Consider the following 24,626-nt stretch of genomic DNA (forward strand, 5'->3'; position numbering starts at 1 on the left):
TCCCAAGTGATGTAATTCAGATGAAACCCCTGAGGGATCCATTCACTATGAGGCAGCAGAGTTATTCTGGACTCCGTCTGGCCTCTGGTCAGCGTTGTCCTTTTTTTCAGAAGTGCACAAAACAGTGGCCCATCGCACTTTTATGCATGCCTAAAAAATCTGACAACATGGGATCATAGGCCAGACGGTGTCCACAGTGCCTCCATCTGCCTCATTACAGGGAATCTTCCGCCGGGGAATATTCGTCTGAATCACGTATTTCAGAGATTTACACAGAAACCCCGGTGTAAGCGCTCAGTGCAGGATAAATGTGAGCAGAGCCTTACTGCGCTGTTTTTGGAAGCAGAATGAACCAATCAGCAGCAGGTGAAGAATTGTTTTTATTTATTTTTTGCGCCATTCCTCATTCAGTAGAAGTGATTAGACGACTTTATTCTTCGGGTCGGTGCGATTACAGTGATACCACATTTATATTGGGTTTTTATTTTTGGCAGCTGTCACACACTAAAAGATGCTTTTTTTTTTTGCAAAATCTAGTTTTTGCAGTGCTATATTTTGAAAGCTATAATTTTTCCATATTTCGGCCAACATAGTCACGTTAGGGCTTGTTTTTTGCGGGACGAGTTGACTTTTTTGTTGGTAGTATTTTCGGGCACACAACGTCTTTTGATCGTTTTCTATTCTGTTTTTTGGGAGGCGGAATGAACAAAAAACAGCAATTCAGGATTTGTTTTTTGAGTTTTTTTTTTTAATGCCGTTCCACGTGTGGTAAAAATAAGGCAGTTTTATTCTTCGGGTCAGTGCGATTACAGTGATACTACACTTATATAGTTTTTTTTATGTTTTGGCGCTTTTACACAATAAAAACTATTTTATAGAAAAAATGATTGTTTTTGCATCGCTTTTGTTCTGAGAGCTATAACTTTTTTATTTTTCCACTGATGGAGCTGCATTTTTTTTTTTTTTTTTTTTGTGGGACAAGATGACATTTTCAGCGGTACCATTTTTATTTCCATTTGGCTCTTTGATCGCATTTTATTCCACTTTTTGTTTGGTGGTATAATCAAAAATCATCATTTTTTGCTATTTTTTTTTTTTTTTTTACGGTGTGCACAGAAGGGGTTAATTAGTGTGACAGTTTTATAGATCGGGTTGTTCCGGACACAGCAATACCAAATATGTGTACTTTTTTTTGTTTTTGCATAAATATACAGATTTATTGTTTTAATATTTTTTTGATTTATTTATTTTTTTTAATAGTTTGAAAACATTTTTAGACTTTTTTTTTTTTTTTTTTACTTAGTTCCTGCATAGGACTTCAATTTTTATTTTTCTGATCACTGGTCTCATGCAATGCAATAGACATTTATTTCATTGCATGAGAGCTGACAGTTTTACACTGGCTGAGCCTAGCAGGCCTCCGTACATGGAAGACCAATCAGTTCTCGATGATGTCAACTGTCAGAGCTGTTGCTCTTCACTGGAATCGCAGAGCTTGCAGGACCCTGGGGGTCCTGAGCGTTGCAAGACAGCTGACTGTTCATAAACGTCACCGCTGCACAGAGCCCGGCAAGTGTCAACATTTACGTACAGTGGGCGGTTGGGAAGCGGTTTAAGCTTGCCTGGGATTACAAGAGGAAACAGAAGGATTTGCGCAAGCCTACATCCACAGAAGAATTGATGGTTTTTGAAGGCAAAGGGTGGTGTTGCCAAATATTGACTTTAATTTAGGTTTTGCTTTTGTTCATTCAATTTGTATTTTGTTAATTGACAAAATTGAGTCTGCTGCAATAATAATATATTTTGCCCCTTTATCTAACTGTACTTCAAGACTATTTAGCAGTTGGATTGGTTTATTCTATTAAAGTGGATCATAGATTATAAATATCTGCAAGTTAGGTGTTGTACTGTCTTTAATTGCTACATCCTGATTTACATAGTCATTTACATTCTGTACCTCCTTGTTGTGTGGAAATATTTTATAATTTTCAGCTCTTTATAACTGTCATAGAAATAATTAAAATTTCTGAAGCCACATTCACCCCAACCACCCCCACCTTGCCCCCGCCATCACACAGATTCACAGTCGGACAAGAGCTTGCAATCTAAGCAGCCTAGACAGTGGGGAAAATAAATATTCAATACGCTGCCGGTTTTGCAAGTTTTCCCACCTATAAAGAATGGAGAGGTCCTGTAATTTTTATCGTAGGTACACTTCAACTGTGAAAGACAGAATCTAAAAATCAGAAAATCACATTGTATGTATGATTTTTAAATAAATTACATTTTATTGCATGAAGTACCGTATGTTTCGGACTATAAGACACACCTAGGTTTTAGAGGGGGAATATAGAAAAAAAAATGTAAGCAAAAAATATGGTCATGATCCACTATTGTGGGGGAGGAGGTCTGCTGCTAACACTGTTATAGGGGTAATATCCCCCAATTCTGTTAATATCCCCCATCCTGGTATACATGCCCCCGCCTTCTTATTAACGTGGCCCCCATCCCCATCTTGGTATGCATGGCACCTCTCATCCCCATCCTGGCATCCCAATCTCCCATCCTGGTATGCATGGCACTCCTCATCCTGGTATGCTTGGCACCCCTCATCCTGGTATGCATGGCACCCCCACATCCCTTATCCTTGTATGCATGGTCCCCCTCATCCTGGTATGCATGGCCCCCCCTCATCCTGGTATGCTTGGCACCCCCACATCCCTCATCCTTGTATGCATGGCCCCCCTCATCCTGGTATGCTTGGTACCACCATCCTGGTATGCATGGCCCCCCTCATCCTGGTATGCATGGCCCCCCATCATCCTGGTATGCTTGGCACCCTCACATCCCTCATCCTGGTATGCATGGCCCCCCATTATCCTGGTATGCATGGCACCCCCACATCCTGGTATGCATGGCACCCCCACCCCCATCCTGGTATGCATGGCACCCCCACATCTTGATATGTATGGCTCTTCCATCCCCATCACACAAAAAAAAAAAGACACTCCTACTCGCTTTTCTTCCATTTGCTCCAGCGTCGTGTCCTGCTTTGCTGCCAGCATTGATCTCACTGTGTGCTTGCTCACACAGGGAGATCAGCTGCCAGAATAGTCACTGCTCCCATACGCCGGGACTGTGTGCATGGGGAACAGTGACTTCATTCACCTTAATAGCAGGCGCACACTGTAGCCGCGCCGCGGCTCCTGCAGCTGCCAAGCAATCGCGTGTGCCCACTATTAAAGAGCATGACTATTCACTCCCTCTCCACTCCCATGGGCGCAAAGAGGAGGTGAATATTCATGCTCTTTAGTAGCGAGCACAAATGACCGCCGAGCGCTGCAGGAGCCGCGGCTGCTGCAGAACACTGTATGCTGCGATTAGGGAGAATGAATATTCACTGCTCCCCATGGGCGTGGAGAGCAGTGAATATTCATTTTCTTTAGCAGCGGGGATAGTGCAGGCTGCAGCAGCCGCTCCTGCCTCCTGAGCCCCGCTCCTCCGCCGCTGCCGCTAACCCCACACTCCCACCTCCCACAGCAACAAGACATTAAATTAGAAGGTTTGGATTATAACACTCCCCCACACACACTTTCCTCCAAAATTTTGGAGGAAAAAAGTGCATCTTATAGTTCAAAAATACGGTAAGTATTTGATCACCTACCAACCAGCAAGGATTCTGGCCCTCCTAATCTGCACTCATTACCTGTATAAATTGTACCATTTTTAAACTCGTTACCTGTATAAAAGACACCTGTCCACACATTCAAATCAATCACACTCCAACCTCTCCACCATGGCCAAGACCAAAGTGCTGTCTAAGGACACCAAGTACAAAATTGTAGCCCTGCTCAAGGCTGGACAATAGGCAAGCAGCTTATTGAGAAGGCAACAATTGTTGGCGCAATTATTAGAAAATGGAAGAAACACAAGATGACTGTCAATCTTCCTCGGTCTGGGGCTCCATGCAAGATCTTGCCTCATGGGGTAAGAATGATTCTGAGAAAGGTCTGGAATTAGCCCAGAACTTGGGGATGCAACATGGGAGCACCTGGTCAATGACCTGTAGAGAGCTGGGACCACAGTCTCAAACATTACCGTTAGTAATACACTACTCTGTCATGGAGTAAAATGCTGCAGAGCACGCAAGGTCTCCCTGCTCACGCCAACACATGTTCAAGCCTGTTTGAAGTTCACCAATGATCCAGAGGAGGCATGAGAGAAGGTCATGTGGTCAGATGAGACCAAAATAGAACTTTTTGGTATCAACTCCCATGTTTGGAGGAAGAAGTAGTATGAGTACAACCCCAAGAACACCGTCCCAACCGTGAAGCATGGTGGGTGAAACATCATGCTTTGGGGGTGCTTTTCTACAAAGGGGACAGGTGGACTGCACCGTATTGAAGGGAGGGTGGATGGGGGGTCATGTATCTCAAGATTTTGACCAACATCCACCTACCCTCAGTAAGAGTATTGGCGATGGGTTGTGGCTGTGTTTTCCACCATGACAATGACCCAAAACACACAGCCAGGGCAACTAAGGAGTGGCTCAGTAAGAATCATTTCAAGGTCCTGGAGCGCATAGCCAGTCTCCAGACTTGAACCCAATAGAAAATCTTTGGAAAGAGCTGAATCTCAAATGTTGCCCAGCAACAGCCCTGAAACCTGAAGGATCTAGAGAAGATCTGTATGGAGGAGTGGGCCAAAATCCCTGCTGACTTAGTCAAGAACTACTGGAAACGTCTGACCTCTGTAATTGCAAACAAAGGTTTTTGTAGGAAATATTAACTTCTGTTTTTCTATTGTATCAAATACCGTATTTTTCAGACTATAAGACGCACTTTTTTCCTCCAAAATTTTGGAGGAAAGTGGGAGGTGCGTCTTATAGTCCGAATGTGGGGGGTGTAAATATACGTATTGGTGTGGGGAGCAGTGAATATTCATTCACCTTCATAGCCGGCACACAGTGTAGCCGCAGCGCTGTTTATGCTGCGGCAGGGCAATCGCGCGTGCCCGCTATTAAAGGGCATGAATTTTCACCCATTCTCCACGCCCATGGGAGTGGAGAGGGGTGAATATTCATGCTCTTTATTAGCGGGTACACTTGATTGCCCAGCAGGAGCCCCGCTGCAGCTACACTATGTGCCGGCCATTAAGGAGTATGAAGTCACTGCTCCCAACGCACACAGTCCTCGCGTGGGGAGCAGTGACTATTCCCGCAGCTGATCTCATCTTGTGCATCTTGAGGCATCATGCGCAGCTCACATGGTGAGATCAGTGCTGGCAGCAGAGCAGGACGCAGCACTGGAGCACAGGGAAGAAAGGTGAGTAGAAGTGTTTATTTATTTTATGTGCAGCGTGATGGGGATTAGGGTTGCCATGCATACCAGGATAAGGATGAGAGGGGTGCCATGCATACCAGGATAAGGATGAGAGGGGTGCCATGCATACCAGGATAAGGATGAGAGGGGTGCCATGCATACCAGGATAAGGATGAGAGGGGTGCCATGCATACCAGGATAAGGATGAGAGGGGTGCCATGCATACCAGGATAAGATGTAGGATGTCATGTATACCAGGATAAGGATGAGGGATGCCATGCATACCAGGATGAGGGGAGCCTTGCATACCAGGATGGGGATTAGGGATGCCATGCATACCAGGATGGGGATTGCTGTGCCATACATACCAGGATAAGGATGAGGGGTGCCATGCATACCAGAATTGGGGATGAGGGGTGCCATGCATACCAGGATAAGGATGAGGGATGCCATGCATACCAGGATAAGGATGTAGGATGCCATGCATACCAGGATGGAGATCAGGGGTGCCATGGATACCGGGATGGGGATGAGGGGTGCCATGCATACCAGGATGGGGATGAGGGGTGCCATGCATACCAGGATGGGAGATTGGGATGCCTGGATGGGGATGAGCGGTGCCATGCATACTAGGATGGGGATGGGGGCCACGTTAATAGGAAGGGGGGGGGGCATATATATCAGGATGGGGGATATTAACAGAATTGGGGGACATTACCCCTGTATCAGTGTCAGCAGCAGACCACCTCCCCCTTACCAGTGCATCATGACCACATTATTCGTATATATATATATATATATATATATATATATATATATATATATATATATATATATATATATATAATATATTTTTTTTTTTTTACTATTTTCCTCGTCTAAAACCTGCATCTTATGGTCCGGGTTGTCTTATAGCCCGAAAAATACGCTACTTATTTCATGCAATAAAATGCAAATTAATTATGTCAAAATGATACAATGTGATATTCTAGGTCTTTTTTTTTTTTTTAGATTCTGTCTCTCACCGTTGAAGTGTACCTACAATAAAAATTACAGACCTCTCCATCCATTGTAGGTGGGAAAACTTGCAGTGTATCAAATACTTACCCCCCCCTCCCCACCCTGTATGATGCTGTTAAAAATCACTGACATAGCAACCCCAATCAGTTGTATTGTTCTATGATGTAGCAGGGACACCTAGCAAACTCTTGCTGCATGATAGATGTCATGCCCCCCAAAGACTTGACATGCTCTTCCTCTTCTCACTTACTCATTTTTGGGCATTAGGCCACAGCATTGTTTGCTTTGTTTTTTAACCGTCATATTCCAGTAACCATAACATTTTTATTTTCTCTGTAATCTAGCTTTTAGAGGGCTTGTTTTATGTGTGATTAGTTGTATTCATCAGTGGCACCTTCTTGAGATGCATATAACTTATTATCTAACTCTTAAGGAAAGAGAAAGTAAATTAAAAACCGGCGCTTTTCTTTTTTTTGCTGTTAAATATTAGGCAATTTACGTGCTTCAGATAGTGTTCACTTTATTTTGCGGGTCAGTCAGATTGTGTCGATACCAAATTTATGTGGTCTTTAATTGAGTTTTGGGGCTTTTATGCAATAAATACTGTTTGAAAAAAATCATTTGTTTTTGGATGGCCATATTATTTTTTTTTCAATTTTCCATCAATGGTGCTTGTGTCACAAGATGTAGCTTTCACTTTTTCCATTGATTGATAAATATGGCTGTTTAGATCACTTTTTATTATTCTTTTTTGAGCGGTAGAGTGTAGAAAAAAGACATTACTGTAATTCAGTTGTTTGCTGGCCGCTCATCTCCCCGCTGCTGGCAGCACAAGTACCCCGACAGGCGGCGCCGCTCACCTCCATGTGGCTAACGTCGGGAGATCAGTGGCTTGGCCCGCTGATCTCCGGAGGGGAAGTGTGAACGGAGGACCGGGGAGCGGCGCCGCCGGTCGGGATGCTTCCGCTGCGAGCAGCCGCTCATCTCCCGCCTTCTCGCAGCGGGAATAGCCGCACAGGCAGCGCCTCTCCCCGGTCCTCACTAATATGACGCTGATTGGTCGCGGTCGACCCCCGCGACCAATCAGCGATTTTGGCGCCAAATTTAAACCCTGCTCTGCTGATTGGTTGCGGCCGCCAGCTGTGACCAATCAGCGAGATTAGCGCCAGATTTAAACAACGCTCTGCTGATTGGTCGTAGCCGGCCGACCGCGACTAATCAGCGATTTTGGCGCCAAATTTAAACACCGCTTTGCTGATTGGTCGCGGTCGCAACTAATCAGCGCCAATCTTCAGTCCTCACTAACACGGTTCGCTGATTGGTCGCGGCCGCTGCCCACGACCAATCACCGATGTTGCCGCCAAATTTAAACACCGCTTTACTGATTGGTCGCGGTTGCCGGCCGTGACCAATAAGCGGTTTTGGCGCCAAATTTAAACACCGCTCTGCTAATTGCGCCCGGTCGGCCGCATACATATTCTAGAATACCCGATGCTTTAGAATCGGGCCACCATCTAGTTGTTACCATATTCTGACATCTATAACTTTTTGCTTTTTCTGTAGATTGAGCTTTACCCATTTTTGGGTACATACAATTTTATGATCACGGTTTTTAAAAAATTTTTGGTAGTCTGTATGAACAGAAAACACTAATTTACTTTTATATGAGGCTTGATGAGCTAAAACCACCAAATATGGTATAGTTCTTCATATATTTTTTTCTTGGGGCATTCACCATACGGTATAAATAGTTATATAGTACGGGTTGACACGATTAAAATAATTAAACGTTTATATCTTTTTTTTGGGGGGTGGGGGGGTTTTTACATTTTTATTTTACAATATTTGTCTCACAAGGGGGCTTAAACATGCAGTTCTATGATGTCATGTGTGACTGACAGGTAGCCTCTTAGACCCAACCTCCCCTAAATTATGCTGTGGGCAGTGGTGTTCCGGCAATGGCGGCAGGCCACGCCACTGCTATGGGGCCTGTGAGCCAGGGAGAACCGGTGTCAGCGCCCGGACTGGGTCCCCCCTACGCCCATCAGTGCCCGCTCGTACAAAATGATGAGGGTGGAGGCATCTGCTGATGCTCCCTCCTTCATGATCTTTGGCGCAGAGCGGAGCTCCGGATGTCAGCGCCCGCAATGATGAAGGAGGAGGGAGCGTCAGCTGATGCTTCCACTCCCATCATTCTGCCTCAGCGTCTGATGTGTCAGAGCAACGAGCGCGAGGACGTCACTACAGCGCGCTCACTGTTCTGAGATGTGCGCTGCTTCACATCACAGGCTCAGCAGACCGGAGCAGCGAGTGGAGGAGAGGTGAATATTGTATTTATTTTTTTAAATCAGTGACTGGTGTCCATTATAGCGTATGAAGGCCTATGGGAAACGAATTGTATTGTATGGAGGTGCATTATATTGTTTAAAGGAACATGGAGGGCGAATTATATTGTAAGGAGGACCATGGGGGGCATTATATTGTATACAGGACCACGGGGGGCGCATTGTATTGTATACAGGACCATGGGGGGCAAAATATATTGCATGGAGGACCATGGACGGGTGCATTATATTGTATGGAGGACCATGGGCGGGTGCATTATATTGTATGGAGGACCATGGGCGGGTGCATTATATTGTATGGAGGACCATATATTGTATGGAGGACCATGGGCGGGTGCATTATATTGTATGGAGGACCATATATTGTATGAAGGACCATGGGGGGGGGGCATTATATTGTATGAAGGACCATGGGGGGGGGGCATTATATTGTATGAAGGACCATGGGGGTGGCATTATATTGTATGAAGGACCATGGGGGTGGCATTATATTGTATGAAGGACCATGGGGGTGGCATTATATTGTATGAAGGACCATGGGGGTGGCATTATATTGTATGAAGGACCATGGTGGGGCATTATATTGTATGAAGGACCATGGGGGGGGTATTATATTGTATGAGGGACCATGGGAGGTGCATTATATTGTATGGAGGACCATATATTGTATGGAGGACCATGGGCGGGTGCATTATATTGTATGAAGGACCATGGTGGGGCATTATATTGTATGAAGGACCATGGGGGGGGTATTATATTGTATGGAGGACCATGGGCGGGTGCATTATATTGTATGGAGGACCATATATTGTATGGAGGACCATGGGCGGGTGCATTATATTGTATGGAGGACCATATATTGTATGAAGGACCATGGGGGGGGGCATTATATTGTATGAAGGACCATGGGGGGGGCATTATATTGTATGAAGGACCAAGGGGGTGGCATTATATTGTATGAAGGACCATGGGGGTGGCATTATATTGTATGAAGGACCATGGGGGTGGCATTATATTGTATGAAGGACCATGGTGGGGCATTATATTGTATGAAGGACCATGGGGGGGGGTATTATATTGTATGAGGGACCATGGGGGAGCATTTATATTGTATGAAGGACCATGGGTGGGCCACTATATTGTATAAAAGACCATGGGGGGGCATTATATTGTATAAAAGACAATGGGGGGCATTAGATTGTATAAAAGACCATGAGGGAGCATTATATTGTATGGATGACCATGGGGGGGGCATTATATTGTATGAAGGACCATGGGGGGCATTATATTGTATGGAGGACCATAGAGGGCATTATGTTGGACCAAGTGGGTGGGGGGGGCATTATATTGTATATGGGACCATGGGCACATTATATTGTATGGAGGACTATAGGGGACGGCATTATACTGTATGGAGGAACATGAGGGCGGCATTATACTTTATGGAGGACCATGGGGGCGAAATTATATTGTATAGAGGACCATGGGGGTGCACTATATTGACTGGTGTCCATTATAGCGTATGAAGGTCCATGGGAAACGAATTGTATTGTATGGAGGCGAATTATATTGTAAGGAGGACCATGGGGGGCATTATATTGTATACAGGACCACGGGGGGCGCATTGTATTGTATACAGGACCATGGGGGGCGAAATATATTGCATGGAGGACCATGGACGGGTGCATTATATTGTATGGAGGACCATGGGCGGGTGCATTATATTGTATGGAGGACCATATATTGTATGGAGGACCATGGGCGGATGCATTATATTGTATGAAGGACCATGGGGGGGGCATTATATTGTATGAAGGACCATGGGGGTGGCATTATATTGTATGAAGGACCATGGGGGTGGCATTATATTGTATGGATGACCATGGGGGAGCATTATATTGTATGGATGACCATGGGGGGGCATTATATTGTATGGAGGACCATAGGGGGCATTATATTGTATGGAGGACCATGGGGGGCATTATATTGTATGGAGACCCACGGGGGGGGGGCATTATATTGTATAAAAGACCATGAGGGAGCATTATATTGTATGGAGGACCATGGGGGGGGCATTATATTGTATACAGGACCATGGGCACATTATATTGTATGGAGGACTATAGGGGACAGCATTATACTGTATGGAGGAACATGTGGGCGGCATTATACTTTATGGAGGACCATGGGGGCGAAATTATATTGTATTTGGGGGGAAAAGAGGGGTGCATCTTACAAAGGGAAATCACCTTCCATACTGTCCTATGCGGTGGACTCAGGGAAAATGGCCGCCGGAGGCGTTGCATGCTCAGACTGAGATCTCTGCACCGAGATCTCGTCTCCATATATACGCACGCACATATGTATACAGTGGGGGAAATAAGTATTTGATCCCTTGCTGTTTTTGTAAGTTTGCCCACTGACAAAGACATGAACAGTGTATAATTTTAAGGGTAGGTTAATTTTAACATTGAGAGATAGAATATCCACAAAAAAAATCAAGAAAATCACATTGTATACATTTTTTTGTATTTTGCAGTGAGAAATAAGTATTTGATCCCTCTGGAAAAAAACACTTTATATACTTGGTGGCAAAACCCTTCACCGCAGCCAGACTTTTTCGTAGTTGATGAGGTTTGTGCACATGTCAGGAGGAATTTTGGTCCACTCCTCTTTGCAAATCATCTCTAAATCATTCAGATTTTGAGGCTGTCGCTTGGCAACTCTTAGCTTCAACTCCCTCCATAGGTTTTCTATGGGATTAAGGTCTGGAGACTGGCTAGGCCACTCCATGACCTTACTACTGTGCTTCTCTTTGAGCCACTCCTTTGTTGCCTTAGCTGTATGTTTTGGGTCATTGTCTTGCTGGAAGACCCAGCCACGACCCATCTTCAATTCTCTTACTGAGGGAAAGAGGGTGTTGGCCAAAATCTTGCGATACATGACCGCATCCATCTTCCCTTCAGTACGGTGCAGTCATCATGTCCCCTTTGGAGAAAAGCACCCCCAAAGGTTAATGTTTCCCCCACCATGCTTCACTGTTGGGGCAATGTTCTTAGGGTTGTACTCGTTCTTCTTCTTTCCTCCAAACACGGCAAGTTGACTTAATGCCAAAGAACTAAATTTTTGTCTCATCTGACCACAGCACCTTCTCCCAATAACTCACAGAATCATCCAGGTGTTCATTGGCAGACTTCAGACAGGACTGCACATGTCCCTTTTTGAGCAGGGGGACCTTATGGGCACTGCAGGATTTTAAACCTTTAAGGTGGTTTTCTTGGTGACTGTGGTCCCAGCTGCCTTGAGATCATTAACAAGTTCCCCCCGTGTAGTTTTAGGCTGATCTCTCACCTTCCTCATGATCAAGGATACCCCACGAGGTGAGATTTTGCATGGTGCCCCAGAGCAGTCATTTTGTATTTCTTCCATTTTCTTACTATTGCACCAACAGTTGTCTCCTTCTCACCCAGTTTCTTACTTATGGTTTTGTAGCCCATTCCAGCTTCGTGCAGGTCTATGATCTTGTCCCTGACATCCTTAAAAAGCTCTTTGGTCTTTCCCATGTTGTAGAGGTTAGAGTCTGACTGATTAATTGAGTCTGTAGACAGGAGTCTTTTATACAGGTGACTATGTAAGACAGCTGTCTTTAAGGCAGGTAACAAGTTGATTAGGAGCATTTAACTGGTCTGTAGGAGCCAGAACTCATAATGGTTTGTAGGGGATCAAATATATATTTCTCACTGAAAAATGCAATTAGTCATCTAATTTACACAATGTGATTTTCTTGATTTTTTTTTTTTTTTTGATATTCTATCTCTCAATGTTGAAATTAACCTACCCTTAAAATTATAGACTGTTCACGTCTCTGTCAGTGGGCAAACTTACAAAAACAGCAAGGGATCAAATACCTATTTCCCCCACTGTATATATGTATGTGTTTGTGTGTGTGTATATATATATATACAGTTATATGTAAAAGTTTGGGCACCCCTATTAATCTTAAGCTTAATGTTTTTTAAAAATTGGTGTTTTTGCAACAGCTATTTCAGTTTGATATATGTAATAACTGTTGGACACAGTAATGTGTCTGCCTTGAAATGAGGTTTATTGTACTAACAGAAAATGTGCATTCTGCATTCAAACAAAATTTGACAGGTGCATAAGTATGGGCACCCTTATCATTTTCTTGTTTTAAATACTCCTACCTACTTTTTACTGACGTACTAAAGCACTTTTTTTGGTTTTGTAACCTCGTTGAGCTTTGAACTTCATAGCCAGATGTATGCAATCATGAGAAAAGTTACTTAAAGTGGCCACTTGCAAGTTGTTCTCCTGTTTGAATCTCCTCTGAAGAGTGGCATCATGGGCTCCTCAAAACAACTGTCAAATGATCTGAAAACAAAGATTATTCAACATAGTTGTTCAGGGGAAGGATACAAAAAGCTATTTAAGAGATTTAACCTGTCAGTTTCCACTGTGAGGAACATAGTAAGGAAATGGAAGAACACAGGGACAGTTCTTGTTAAGGCCAGAAGTGGCAGGCCACGAAAAACATCAGAAAGGCAGAGAAGAAGAATGGTGTGATCAGTCAAGGACAATCCTCAGACCACCTCCAGAGAGCTGCAGCATCAGCTTGCTGCAGATGGTGTCACTGTAAATCGGTCAACTATACAACGCACTTTGCACAAGGAGAAGCTGTATGGGTGAGTGATGCGAAAGAAGCCGTTTCTGCAAGCACGCTACAAACAGAGTCGGCTGAGGTATGCAAAAGCACATTTGGAGAAGCCAATTTCTTTTTGGAAGAAGGTCCTGTGGACTGATGAAACCAAGATTGAGTTGTTTGGCCATACAAAAAGGCGTTATGCATGGCGGCAAAAAAGCACAACATTCCAAGAAAAACACTTGCTACCCACAGTAAAATTTGGTGGAGGTTCTATCATGCTTTGGGGCTGTGTGGCCAATGCCGGGACCGGGAATCTTGTTAAAGTTGAGGGACGCATGAATTCCACTCAGTATCAGCAGAGTCTTGACAATAATGTTCAAGAATCAGTGATAAAGTTGAAGTTACGCAGGGGATAGATCTTTCAGCAAGACAATGATCCAAAACACCGCTCCAAATCTACTCAGGCATTCATGCAGAGGAACAATTACAATGTTCTGGAATGGCCATCCCAGTCCCCAGACCTGAATATCATTGAACATCTGTGGGATCATATGAAGAGGGCTGTCCATGCTTGGCGACCATCAAACTTAACTGAACTGGAATTGTTTTGTAAAGAGGAATGGTCAAAAATACCTTCATCCAGGATCCAGGAACTCATTAAAAGCTACAGGAAGCGACTAGAGGCTGTTATTTATGCAAAAGGAGGATCTACTAAATATTAATGTCACTTTTCTGATGAGGTGCCCATACTTATGCACCTCTCAAATTTTGTTTGAATGCAGATTCCACATTTTCTGTTAGTACAATAAACCTCATTTCAAGGCAGAAACATTACTGTGTCCAACAGTTATTACATATATCAAACTGAAATAGCTGCTGCAAAAACACCAATTTTTATAAAACATTAAGCTTAAGATTAATAGGGGTGCCCAAACTTTTTCATATAACTGTACATACTCGGGAGCAATACGAGGTTTCACAGGAAACGTTTCTATTTAAAGTCCAGCTGGTTTATTGCAGTCCTCATAAACCACATCACAGGAAACTCAAATATAGCCCTTGTCCGGCTCAAAGTACAACATAAAGCAAAAAGTCCATCCAATAGTGCTGGTTAGCCCTCCTGGCTTAGAGTCCACCTTCTTAGTCCTTTTAGCAAAGGCACTCAATCCAAGAGATCTGCACACCTCCATACACACAGACATGTGTGAGACAGGTCTAAATTTACAAAGTGAACCACACCCAGGTGTGGAGATTGGTGAACAGCCGTCTCTCCCAACTCTTCAGCTGCTCATAATCAAACTGTCATGGCCGAACAACCCCTTTTAGTCCTATCTGTGCTAAAGCATTTCTCCCATCCACTAGGTGTCCTACAGCTACCTTATGTGTATGTATATATGTATGATCAAAAAGGCAAATGTAACCCAAAATTGTATCAAATATGCATAATTATATAGGTTGAAAAAAGACAGGTCTATGACGTTCGACGTTTCTTGAACGTTTCTCATTCATAGACCTTGTGATTAATGGCACCAGAGAGACCCCGCAGAATCCCACCGCTGCCACCACTTGTGATGAATGGCATCAGAGAGACCCCGCAGAATCCCAGCGCTGCCACCACATGTGAAGAATCCACACCCTCCTGTCGTCACAATAACGTCAGACAGATCACCTGATCGGATATGCCCTTTGCACCAATGTGACGTTCCACAACCCCTCGGACGCGTAAAGTCTGATTAGTACAGTTCTACACAGACACCCCCTGTCCACACGGTTACAGGAAGGCACCGGGAGTGAGAAGATATGGCCCACTCAGTCACTGACGTGGCACCACCCTCGCTCACACCCCTGACAGGCTGAGAGGGTCCCTTCACTAGCCCCAGTGAAGCAGAACTTTGTCTGCCTGGTAGAGCTGCCACCAATTCCTACTAAATATACTTCCCGCTAGGGCCAGGGAATTATATCGGGCCAGGAACCAACCCCTGTAGCTGGTTCATTGGACCGAACAATGGACGTGAGAGTTCGAGATAAAAGAGCAGCCCAAGGTTAAATTATATATTTAATCACCTTAAGGGCACATTAGACAATACACTATATACATACATAATGGTCAGAGAGGCAAACGCAATAGTAGTGGTACAAAAGATATAAGCTGTTATTAAGAGTCAGTTACCAGTCAGATGGAAGGCCTGGCTTGCGGGGGAGGGGCTGCCACATGGGAGGCTTGTGGTCCCCTTGGTTACAGGACTTCTCCCACACGATGTATCATTGCGACCTCCCTTGAAAAAGACACTGGGCTATAGCTGCCGGAGCTTTTAACCTCTCTGGGTCACTCCACCTACTGCCCCCTGGCTGGACCTAAATCTCTACACCTGGTCTCGCTCAGCTACAAACTCCAAAAACTAAAATGGGCTATACTTCTTTAATGGACCGTCCTAGGGAGCCGGTTCTGATGTCATTGGATCCAGCCGGGTCCCTGCTACTCGTGGAGACCAAACACAGTGGCCTTAGGGGTTTCCGAAAGGCTGTGCCATGTATCTCTCCATCCATACGTGTTAGACAGGGCTGGAAGCCAGGGTGACATTCCCCATTGTCTTGGAATCTCGAAAATCTAGGTTATGAATAACTGGGACATATAGTATTGCCATAACTCGGTATTGAATTATAGTATCTGACACAAAGGGAGACGCATGGCTGGGGCCCACAAGGGGTCTTCCTGTGGCAGCTCCACAGATGAGGGTGGGGGTTTTGTCACTCACTGTCCCTCAGCCCCTTCCCTTCTGCTTGCTGCAAAAGTGTCCGGTTACAGCTGTACATTGTAGATCTGTATAATCCCCCGTCAAATAGGGCACAATGATTGACATGGGATTATATATTTAATATTCTTCACAGCTCCCCTCTTCAAAGAGCGCTAGGAAACAGCACCACCCAGTGTTCCACCGCGCGCCCGTCCGCAACTTCCCTTTGTCGGGATAAGCTGTCGGCATTGCCATGGTCGTGGCCCTTTTTATGGCGAAGCGGTACCGCTGGAGCACGAGGCTATCTCCCATTCGTTCCGGATTCGGTGTATAACCAGCTGAGGGGATTGTGGTCTGTTTCCATGGTGAATTGGCGTCCGTACAAGTATGGCTGCAGACGCTGCAGGGCTCACATAATTGCCAGACATTCCTTCTCCATCGTGGCATAGGCCACCTCCCTTGGCAGGAGCTTCCGGCTCAGGTACAAAACAGGGTGTTAATGGCCCGTAGTGTCGCCTGGCTGAGCACAGCACCGAGGCCGAAGTCACTGGCGTCGGTATGTACTACAAACGGCCGCGTGAAGTCTGCTGCCTGTAATACCGGGGAGCTAGGAAGGACGGTCTTCTGCACCCGGAAGGCTGTCTCAGTCGTTTGTCCAATCGACTGCGGAGGGCAGCTTCTTCTTGGTGAGGACCGTCAGGGGCTTCGCCAGGCTACTGTAGTGAGGGACGAACCTCCTATAATACCTGGCGGTGCCCAGGAAGGACATCACCTGTTTCTTGGTCCTGGGGGTGGGCCAAGGTGCGATGGCATCCACTTTCCCAGGCTCTGGCTTTAGAGCCTCCCCCACCTACCCGGTGTCCCAGATAGTGGACCTCACTCATACCCAACTGGCACTTTTCCGGCTTAATGGTCAAGCCTGCCCGAGCACCTGCACCGGATGCTCCAGGTGATCCTCCCAGGTGGGACTGAAGATCCAGGTACGCAGCCGCGTACTCTTCGAGTCCCTTGAGCAGTGTGTTGACCACCCGCTGAAAAGTGGCAAGGGGCATTCTTAATGCCAAATGGCATCACCGTGGACTCGTACAATCCGAATGGGGTGATAAAGGCAGAGCGTTCCTGTGCCTCGGGGGTCAGGGGAATCACCAATAAACCTCGCTCAGAGTCATGATGGTCAGGTACTTGGCCCGACCAACTGATCGAGCAGGTCATGGATGCGCGGAATTGCTTACGCAACGGTGATCGTGACAGCATTGAGCCCCCTGTAGTCCATGCAGAACCGAGTTGTCCGGTCCGTCTTTGGGACGAGAACCACAGGCGAGGCCCAAGCGCTGCTGGATGATTGGATGACCCCCAACTTCAGCATCTCATCAATCTCCTGGAGCATGTACTGCTGTACAGGGAGACCCGATATGCTGAACGCCGGATTGGGGCGTGATCCCCGGTGTCCACATGATGGACGGCCGACTCTGTCCTTCTGGGCTTGGTGCTGAATACATGCCGGAAGGGGTGTAGGGTTGCCCACAGCTGGGACCGTTGGTCCAACAACAGCTGGTGGCAAACCTCCACGTCATCGATGGTACTACCTGCCCTAGCCTGGGTCTTCCTCTCCCTCCTCTGGCAGTCTGCACGCGGGGACGGCGCAGGCCTCCCGCTCATGATGGGCCTTCATCATGTTTACGTGGAAAGCCTTCCGCCTTCCCCGGGCATGGTCAAGGGTGACCAAGTACGTTATGGCATTGAGCTGCTGGTGCACAATGTACGGGCCTTCCCAGGCCACCTGACGCTTGTCCTGGGGTATGGGGACCAGTACCCACACCTTTTGACCCACCTGTTACAAGCATTCTGGTCGTACCATCGCTTCTGGTCAGCCTGGGCTTGTCATATTATTGTGCACCAGCTGCGCCAAGGCCTGCATTTTGTCACTGACGCGCACAACATATTCGAAGACCGACACTCCAGGGGTGGCTAAGTCCCCTTCCCAGACCTCCTTCACCAGAGCCAGGGGGCTCCGTGCACACCGGCCGTACAGGAGCTCAAAGGGGGAGAACCCCATTGAGGCCTGTGGAACCTCCCGGTAGGCAAATAGCAGGTGTGGGAGGTACCGCTCCCAGTCACGCCCGTGGGAGTTGACCAACATCTTAAGCATCTGCTTCAGGGTGCCATTGTACCGTTTGCAAAGGTAATTGGTCTGTGGATGGTACGGGCTGGTCACCAGATGTTGCACCTGTATTTACTTACAGAGGGACTCCATCAGCTGCGACATGAACTGGGTCCACCGGTCTGTGAACATTTCCTGGGGAAAACCCACTCGGGAGAAAATCTCCAGTAAGGCGGTGGCCATCTTGTCAGCCCGAATGAACGACAAGCCTACCGCTTCCGGGTATCGGGTAGCATAGTCTACTACCGTCAGTATGAAGCTTTTCCCGGAGCTGGTGGGAGTGGCCATCGGGCCTACCAAATTCATAGCCACCCTCCTGAAAGGCTCTTCAATGATAGGCAGAGTTACCAGTGGGGCTTTGGGGTGCCGCCCTGTTTTTCCCAGCCTCTGGCAGGTGTCACACGACAGGCAGTAGGCAGTCACCTCGGCCCCCATCCTTGGCCAGTAGAAATGCTAGCCTGGCCTTTGTCTTAGTGATCCCTAGATGTTTGGCCATCGGAATCTCGTGCGCCATCCGCAACAACTCCACCCTGAACGGATAAGGTGCCACTAACTGTCGGTCCCTGGGCTACACCTCCAGTGAACCTCGCTGGACCGTTATTTGGTACAGCCGTCCTTGGTCCCAGACCACCCGCTCGAGGTCTGAGTCCTAGGGAGGCTGTGCCGCCTGCTCCTTAAGAGCTTTCAAGATGTCGTCAGTGTCTAACGCTGCCTGAAATCCCTGTGGGCCAGAATAGATGAGACTGCCACTTCTTCTGTCAGTTCCCCTGGACCTGTCTCCTGGCTTCCGTCTTACCCGACAGCCATTTGGTGGGAAGGGGAGAAGCCGTTGGACTCCGGAGAGGCCCCCGGGGGCCTGGCTGCGACCACTGCCTGTGACAGCGGCCACGGCCGCCGTGACCATGGGTAGCGCCCACTTCTCCTCTGCTTCTGACTAAGTCGCTGGTCTAAACTGACTACCCTGGCCCTCTGACACCCCGGTTGTGGAGGAACCCTGCCATGCGGCCTTACCTGGGAGCCCTACCTCTCCTGGGACTGCCCCGTTCTCCATAGCATACTCCCCCTCCGCAGCGGTCTGCACCCTGTCTGTCCCCTCTGTGACAGCCTCACAGGACAAACTGTTCCAGCCTGTCGGCTGGTCACACTCTTAAGACCTTATTACAGCTGACTTGATTGATCTCCTCCCCCCTGAGAGGAGAGGGACACAGTACATTACCCAACCCCACATCCCCATCCGTAGGCACGTTAATAACGTTGGCATCAACAGGGGTGAACATGACGTCTGGAGGGTCAGGCCTTGGGGGTTCAGTGGCCACATAGTGGGACACTAGCCACCCCAAGTCTCCCCCAAGCAAAACACTCGCAGGAATGTTCAGGGTTACCCCCTCCTCCCGCATTCCCCTCCCGGCGCCCCAGTCCAAATACACCTTGGCGACGGGCAGCGCCGGCTCGACGCCTCCAATCCCGGAGATAGCGAGAGTTTTCCCAGGTATCAAATTCTGGGGCAACACCAGTTCAGGCCGCACAAGAGACATCTCAGAGCCCGTGTCCCGCAGTCCCATAGCCCTGGTGTGGCCTATTGTGATGGCCTGAAGGTTGTCAAGGGACCTCCCACCACCCTCACTCACACACAAAGCGGACGGTTACGGGGACGGGCCCTTCTGGCGCTGGGGACACATGGCTTTGAAGTGGACCGACTGTCGGCAAAGGTGACACAGTCATGGTTCCCCAACCGGCGTGGAGAGGAAAGCATGGGTAGGTGGCCCCTTGGGTCTGGGGCCTGGAGGCAGGGATAGCAGGCACTGCGTTCATCTTACTCCCTCTCCAGCCGGCAAGTTTCTTGGCCACTGGAGTCTAGTTGTTGGAGTACTCATCAGCAAGTGTCGCTGTTGCAGAGGGCCCCTTTGGCTTCCGGTCACGGAGGTACTGTTGGAGGTCCTCCTGGCAGTTCCACAAAAACAGCTCGGTAGCGATTAGCTCCTTCAGCTGCTGGACAGTGTTGAGCTCCAGTCTCGTGGTCCATTGATCAACGGCTCTCAGTAGGGCCCGCATGTGATCGATCCAGCTGTCTGCAGGACCCCGCTGTATACTCCGGAGCTTCTTCCGGTACGTCTCAGGAGTCAAGTTGTACTGCTGGACCAGAGCCTGCTTGATGTCCTCATAGCTCAGGGTGGTCTCACTGGGCAGGTACCCAAAGATTTCCAGGGCCTTAACCCTAAGGCGAGGGGTTAAGAACCGGACCCGCTGGTCCTCAGGCAGATGGTACTGACGGCAGGTTTTTTTCAAATGCCAGCAAGAAAGTGTCCAAGTCCACTCCTTTGTCCAGCTTGGGGGGGGGGGGGGGGACTCCGCCCGTAGCTTCGGGACTCTGAACTCAGGGGGCTGGGTGGAGTTGGAGCCGAAACATTTTCCGGGTGCTTGCGCTCCCTCTGACTGTCTGCTGCGGCTGCTGCCTCGCAACGTTCTGCTGCTGCCTCGAGGCGTTCCACTGCAGCTGTGAGGGTCTCATAGGTGGCCTATACTTCCTTAATGGACGGTCCTAGGGAACCTGTGCTGGTTTCATCGGATCCAGCCGGGCCCCTGCTACGCATGGAGACCAAACACAGTGGCCTTAGGTGTTTCCAAAAGGCTGTGCCGTGTATCTCTCCATCCCTACGTGCTAGACAGGGCTGGAAGCCAGGGTGACATTCCCCATTCTCTTGGGATCTCCAAAATCTAGGTTATGAATAACTGGGACATATAGTATTCCCATGACTGATTATAGTATCTGACACAAAGGGAGCTGCATGGCTGGGTTCCCCAGGAGGTCTTCCTGTGGCAGCTCCACAGCTGAGGGTGGGGGTTTTGTCACTCACTGTCCCTCAGCCCCCTCCCTTCTGCTTGCTGCAAAAGTGTCCAGTTACAGCTGTACACTTTAGATCTGTATAATCCCCCACCAAACAGGGCACAATGATTGACATCTGACTATATCTTCAATATTCTTCACAACCCTCAATACTGTATGTTTTGAGAAAACAAACCAGTCCCTTTTTTTTTCTACCATTACTAACTCTTACAGTAGGGGTATTCCACAGTCTGACTATTCTACCTAAAAAGAACCCTTTCCTACTCAATGTTGATGTCTAAATTGTTATTTGTCCACAAGTAATTAATATCCCCCAGTCCTCTCAATAGTCCTTTGTACTAATGACTGGTTATAGCCACTTCTAAAGGAAACTGACATTTGTACTCTTAATACCTTGAACACAATAATAAAACTTGATTCAGTATTGCAGCAGCAATTTTGCAAAAAATGACATCTGGAAGTGCAGTTGTACATGTTGCCAACATTTTATCTTCTCAGAAAACTGATGACTTTCAAGATTCATTTGGTCAGCATGTCCTACCTACATCACAGCTAAATTCAAAGCAACCACTATATAGGTTCTTCCCATTTTCACTCTTGTAAAAATGACACAACAAACTTTAAATTTTTTTTTTATCCATTCAGCATAATAGTACAAGCACCTATAAGTCAATTCATCGTGTGACGCCTACTACCCCACCCTTACGTCATCTGAACTGATCTTTCATTTTGAAAAACCGCTCAAATTCCCTATGCTCAAGAACAGAATGACTGCCAGATCGCTGTTGTATCAGGTTACCGCTCTTATTGAAGTTTATTGAGAGGGCGGATGGGAAGTGAGGAGTACAGTAAGAAAATAAGCAGGGATAGAGACATTCAGATCATACTACGGTTTCTAGTAAGTGATTCAGATTATTCCAGTGCTGGATTCACTGGATTCTTCCTACTGCTGTATAGTGTCCTCCATGCTGCTTCTTTTAATCATCCATTACATAGAGACAGGAAAGCAGGAATCCCTAATCTCTGTCTGTGCAATGTAGGGCTGCATTGACACAAGAGAATTAGATTTTTTTGATGTTGCAGAATTTCTGCACCTATTAGGTAAATTAAGTTAGTTAAGTTTTTTTATTTGCTTTTTGACTGCATTTTTTTTACATTGACATGTTGCGGATTTTAAACGCCGCACCATACATAAATTTAAATAGCGTAAGAAACAAGCAAAGTGGGCATGAGTTTTCTATAAATCACATCCACTTCGCTAGAACTGTAAGACGTAGTGTTTTTTTACAGAGCGTTGAAAACTCATCTTGGGAATTTATCCTAACGGAGATGTTATAGTAGCTTGTCGCCACCCACTGGCTCAGAGACAGCAGAAATAAGAGAGCTTGCAGAGGTTAAACTGGGGAATAGTGTTATTCCTCATATACACACACAACAGTTAATTACTTACCTGAAAGTGCACTTCTACTTAAAGCACCACTCCAGCAGGATTTTTTTTATTTCAGCGTCCCTAATCTAAGTTACCTGCTTCTAGTATTATACTCACCACCCACTGTCTTCACCTGTTATTGGCACCACTCCAGTATTTGCTGGGCGAGCCGGAAGTCACTGTTCAATGTAAGTCTACGAGAGCGAGAACGAGGGTCTCAGAGACTTTCATTGAGAGCACGTGACCGTTGCCTTTAATTTCCGGTCAGTCAGAAGTTGCGGCACAATATGGCAGATCAGCACCAGAGCTGTGCCAGGACTTATGACAGTGGCTGGTAAGTATATTATTAGGGGCAAGTAACTTACATTTTGGCACCAATCCAGCTCTATAATAAAAAAAAAGACCAATGGAGTGGTGCTTTAAGGGCTTTTTACATTATGCTACTAGTATGTAAAAGTTGGCATCATTGCAGTGCAAACATTTGCAATGATTGCATGGTCAGTGAGAATTTGATCTTTTGTCATTGATCTATAATCTTTTCTAATGGACTTTTTATTGTTTGTCGCTGGTGCATCCCTTTTTGAACAGACATCTGCAAATCATTAGCAGAGGACACAAGAGAAAGGACAGGCTATGTCAAAAGTAATCGCCATTACAAAGAATATAAAAAGTTAAAAATACTTTATCATCCATGGGCAGGCAGTTGTATTTACCTTCATTTGTAAAATGACCCTTCGACTACTGCTTTGACCTTTGATTTACTTCGGTTTGTCAGTTTCAGTAGTTACCAACCTTTAATGTTTGTAAGCTAATGATTATTTTAATGTCCTGATCCTTATCTTATGTGATAAGTCCCATGATTATACAGGAACACAAAGGTTAATGTTGGCAGTGATGTGTAGTCTTGTTTCTCCCTGATTCTATGTTTCTCTGATCATATATATACACTAATTTTTTTCCTGTTTTTCTTTAAGGCTGCAACAGAGCTTCAGAAGAGCGGAGTTAACATGAGCTTTTCATTCTTGAACTATGCTCAGTCTAGCCAGTGCCGAAGCTGGCAGGACAGTTCAGTGAGTTATGCTGCTGGGGCACTTGTAGTGCATTGAGCCACTGAACACTCAGGGATGCCACCTGGAAACACAATTCTGACACAACCTTTTTCTTTCCACGGGGTCATAGCCAAGCAACAGCACTGTGCAGCTCTGCTCTGTGGGTTATAAGGAGCCTCAACCAAGTTCAGGACCCCCTTCTTTTCTTTTAGGTGTAGTCCTATCTTGATTTTCGTCTTTCTTTTTGACTCCAATAAAAACAGGATTTGCTGCCTTGGTTATGGTATCAGAAATAAAGTTGTGTCAAAGTGTTTGTGAACTTGAAGACTTAAAAGTGGTGGCAGATGATTACAAAACTTTAGTTATGTGGAAAGAGTTAGCCTTTACCATAACCTAAATTTGCACTGTTTGCAGATATGTGCACATGTACTCAGCTTTCAGAATAGTTTTGCAAGTTGTAAAACAAAATTATAAAAATAAAGGGTGGAAGCTTTTTATTATAAAAAAAAAAAAATGCATTTATAAATTCTCCTTTATCCTGTATTAGAATATAATACAATTCATGTATAGTCAGTTATTACCAGTGTTGTACAACAAATACCTTCTATTTTAGTTGCGAATAAAGGGCTACACAAACCAAAACGTGTTCAATTTTCTGTTTATATTCAACTGTGTGGTTGTTTCTGTAGCATATGCATGGATATCTGCAGCCCTCATTCAGATGAATGTAACAGTGATAGAACTTCCTGCAATAAATCTACTGAATGAATCTACCTCAACCCCTAAGTGATGGAGCCAATTTTGAGCTTAAAGGGGTTTTCCCACTAACAAAGTTCATTTTAATCAATAGATATTGAAATAATAACAATTTCCACAATTGGATGTGTTTAAATAAAATGTTCCTGTGCTGAGATAATCTTATAAATGTGCCCCTGCTGTGTACTGTGTAATGGCTGTGTCTGACCGTGCAGGAACATGGTCTGATCATACCACATCTCCTGGGCAGGGATTAGGGGGGTTTAAAGTATACAGACATTACAGCATGAGATCACATATGA

The 24,626-nt window shown here is 46.2% G+C and overlaps 1 protein-coding gene across 1 annotated transcript in view; it reads left to right on the forward strand.

The window, feature by feature from the left end:
• MEMO1 (mediator of cell motility 1) overlaps window positions 1-24,187 on the forward strand; it is a 93,359-nt gene extending 69,172 nt beyond the window's left edge. Inside the window, exon 9 of the mRNA XM_073672825.1 lies at window positions 23,494-24,187. Within this exon, the coding sequence (XP_073528926.1) occupies window positions 23,494-23,625 (132 nt within the window). The 3' untranslated portion in view covers window positions 23,626-24,187. The remainder of the gene's footprint in view (window positions 1-23,493) is intronic.
• The last annotated feature ends 439 nt before the right edge of the window (window positions 24,188-24,626 follow it).

Source organism: Phyllobates terribilis, unplaced genomic scaffold, assembly GCF_046119375.1.
Source record: "Phyllobates terribilis strain yellow unplaced genomic scaffold, ASM4611937v1 Scaffold_3__8_contigs__length_932513732, whole genome shotgun sequence".
Taxonomy (NCBI): domain Eukaryota; kingdom Metazoa; phylum Chordata; class Amphibia; order Anura; family Dendrobatidae; genus Phyllobates; species Phyllobates terribilis.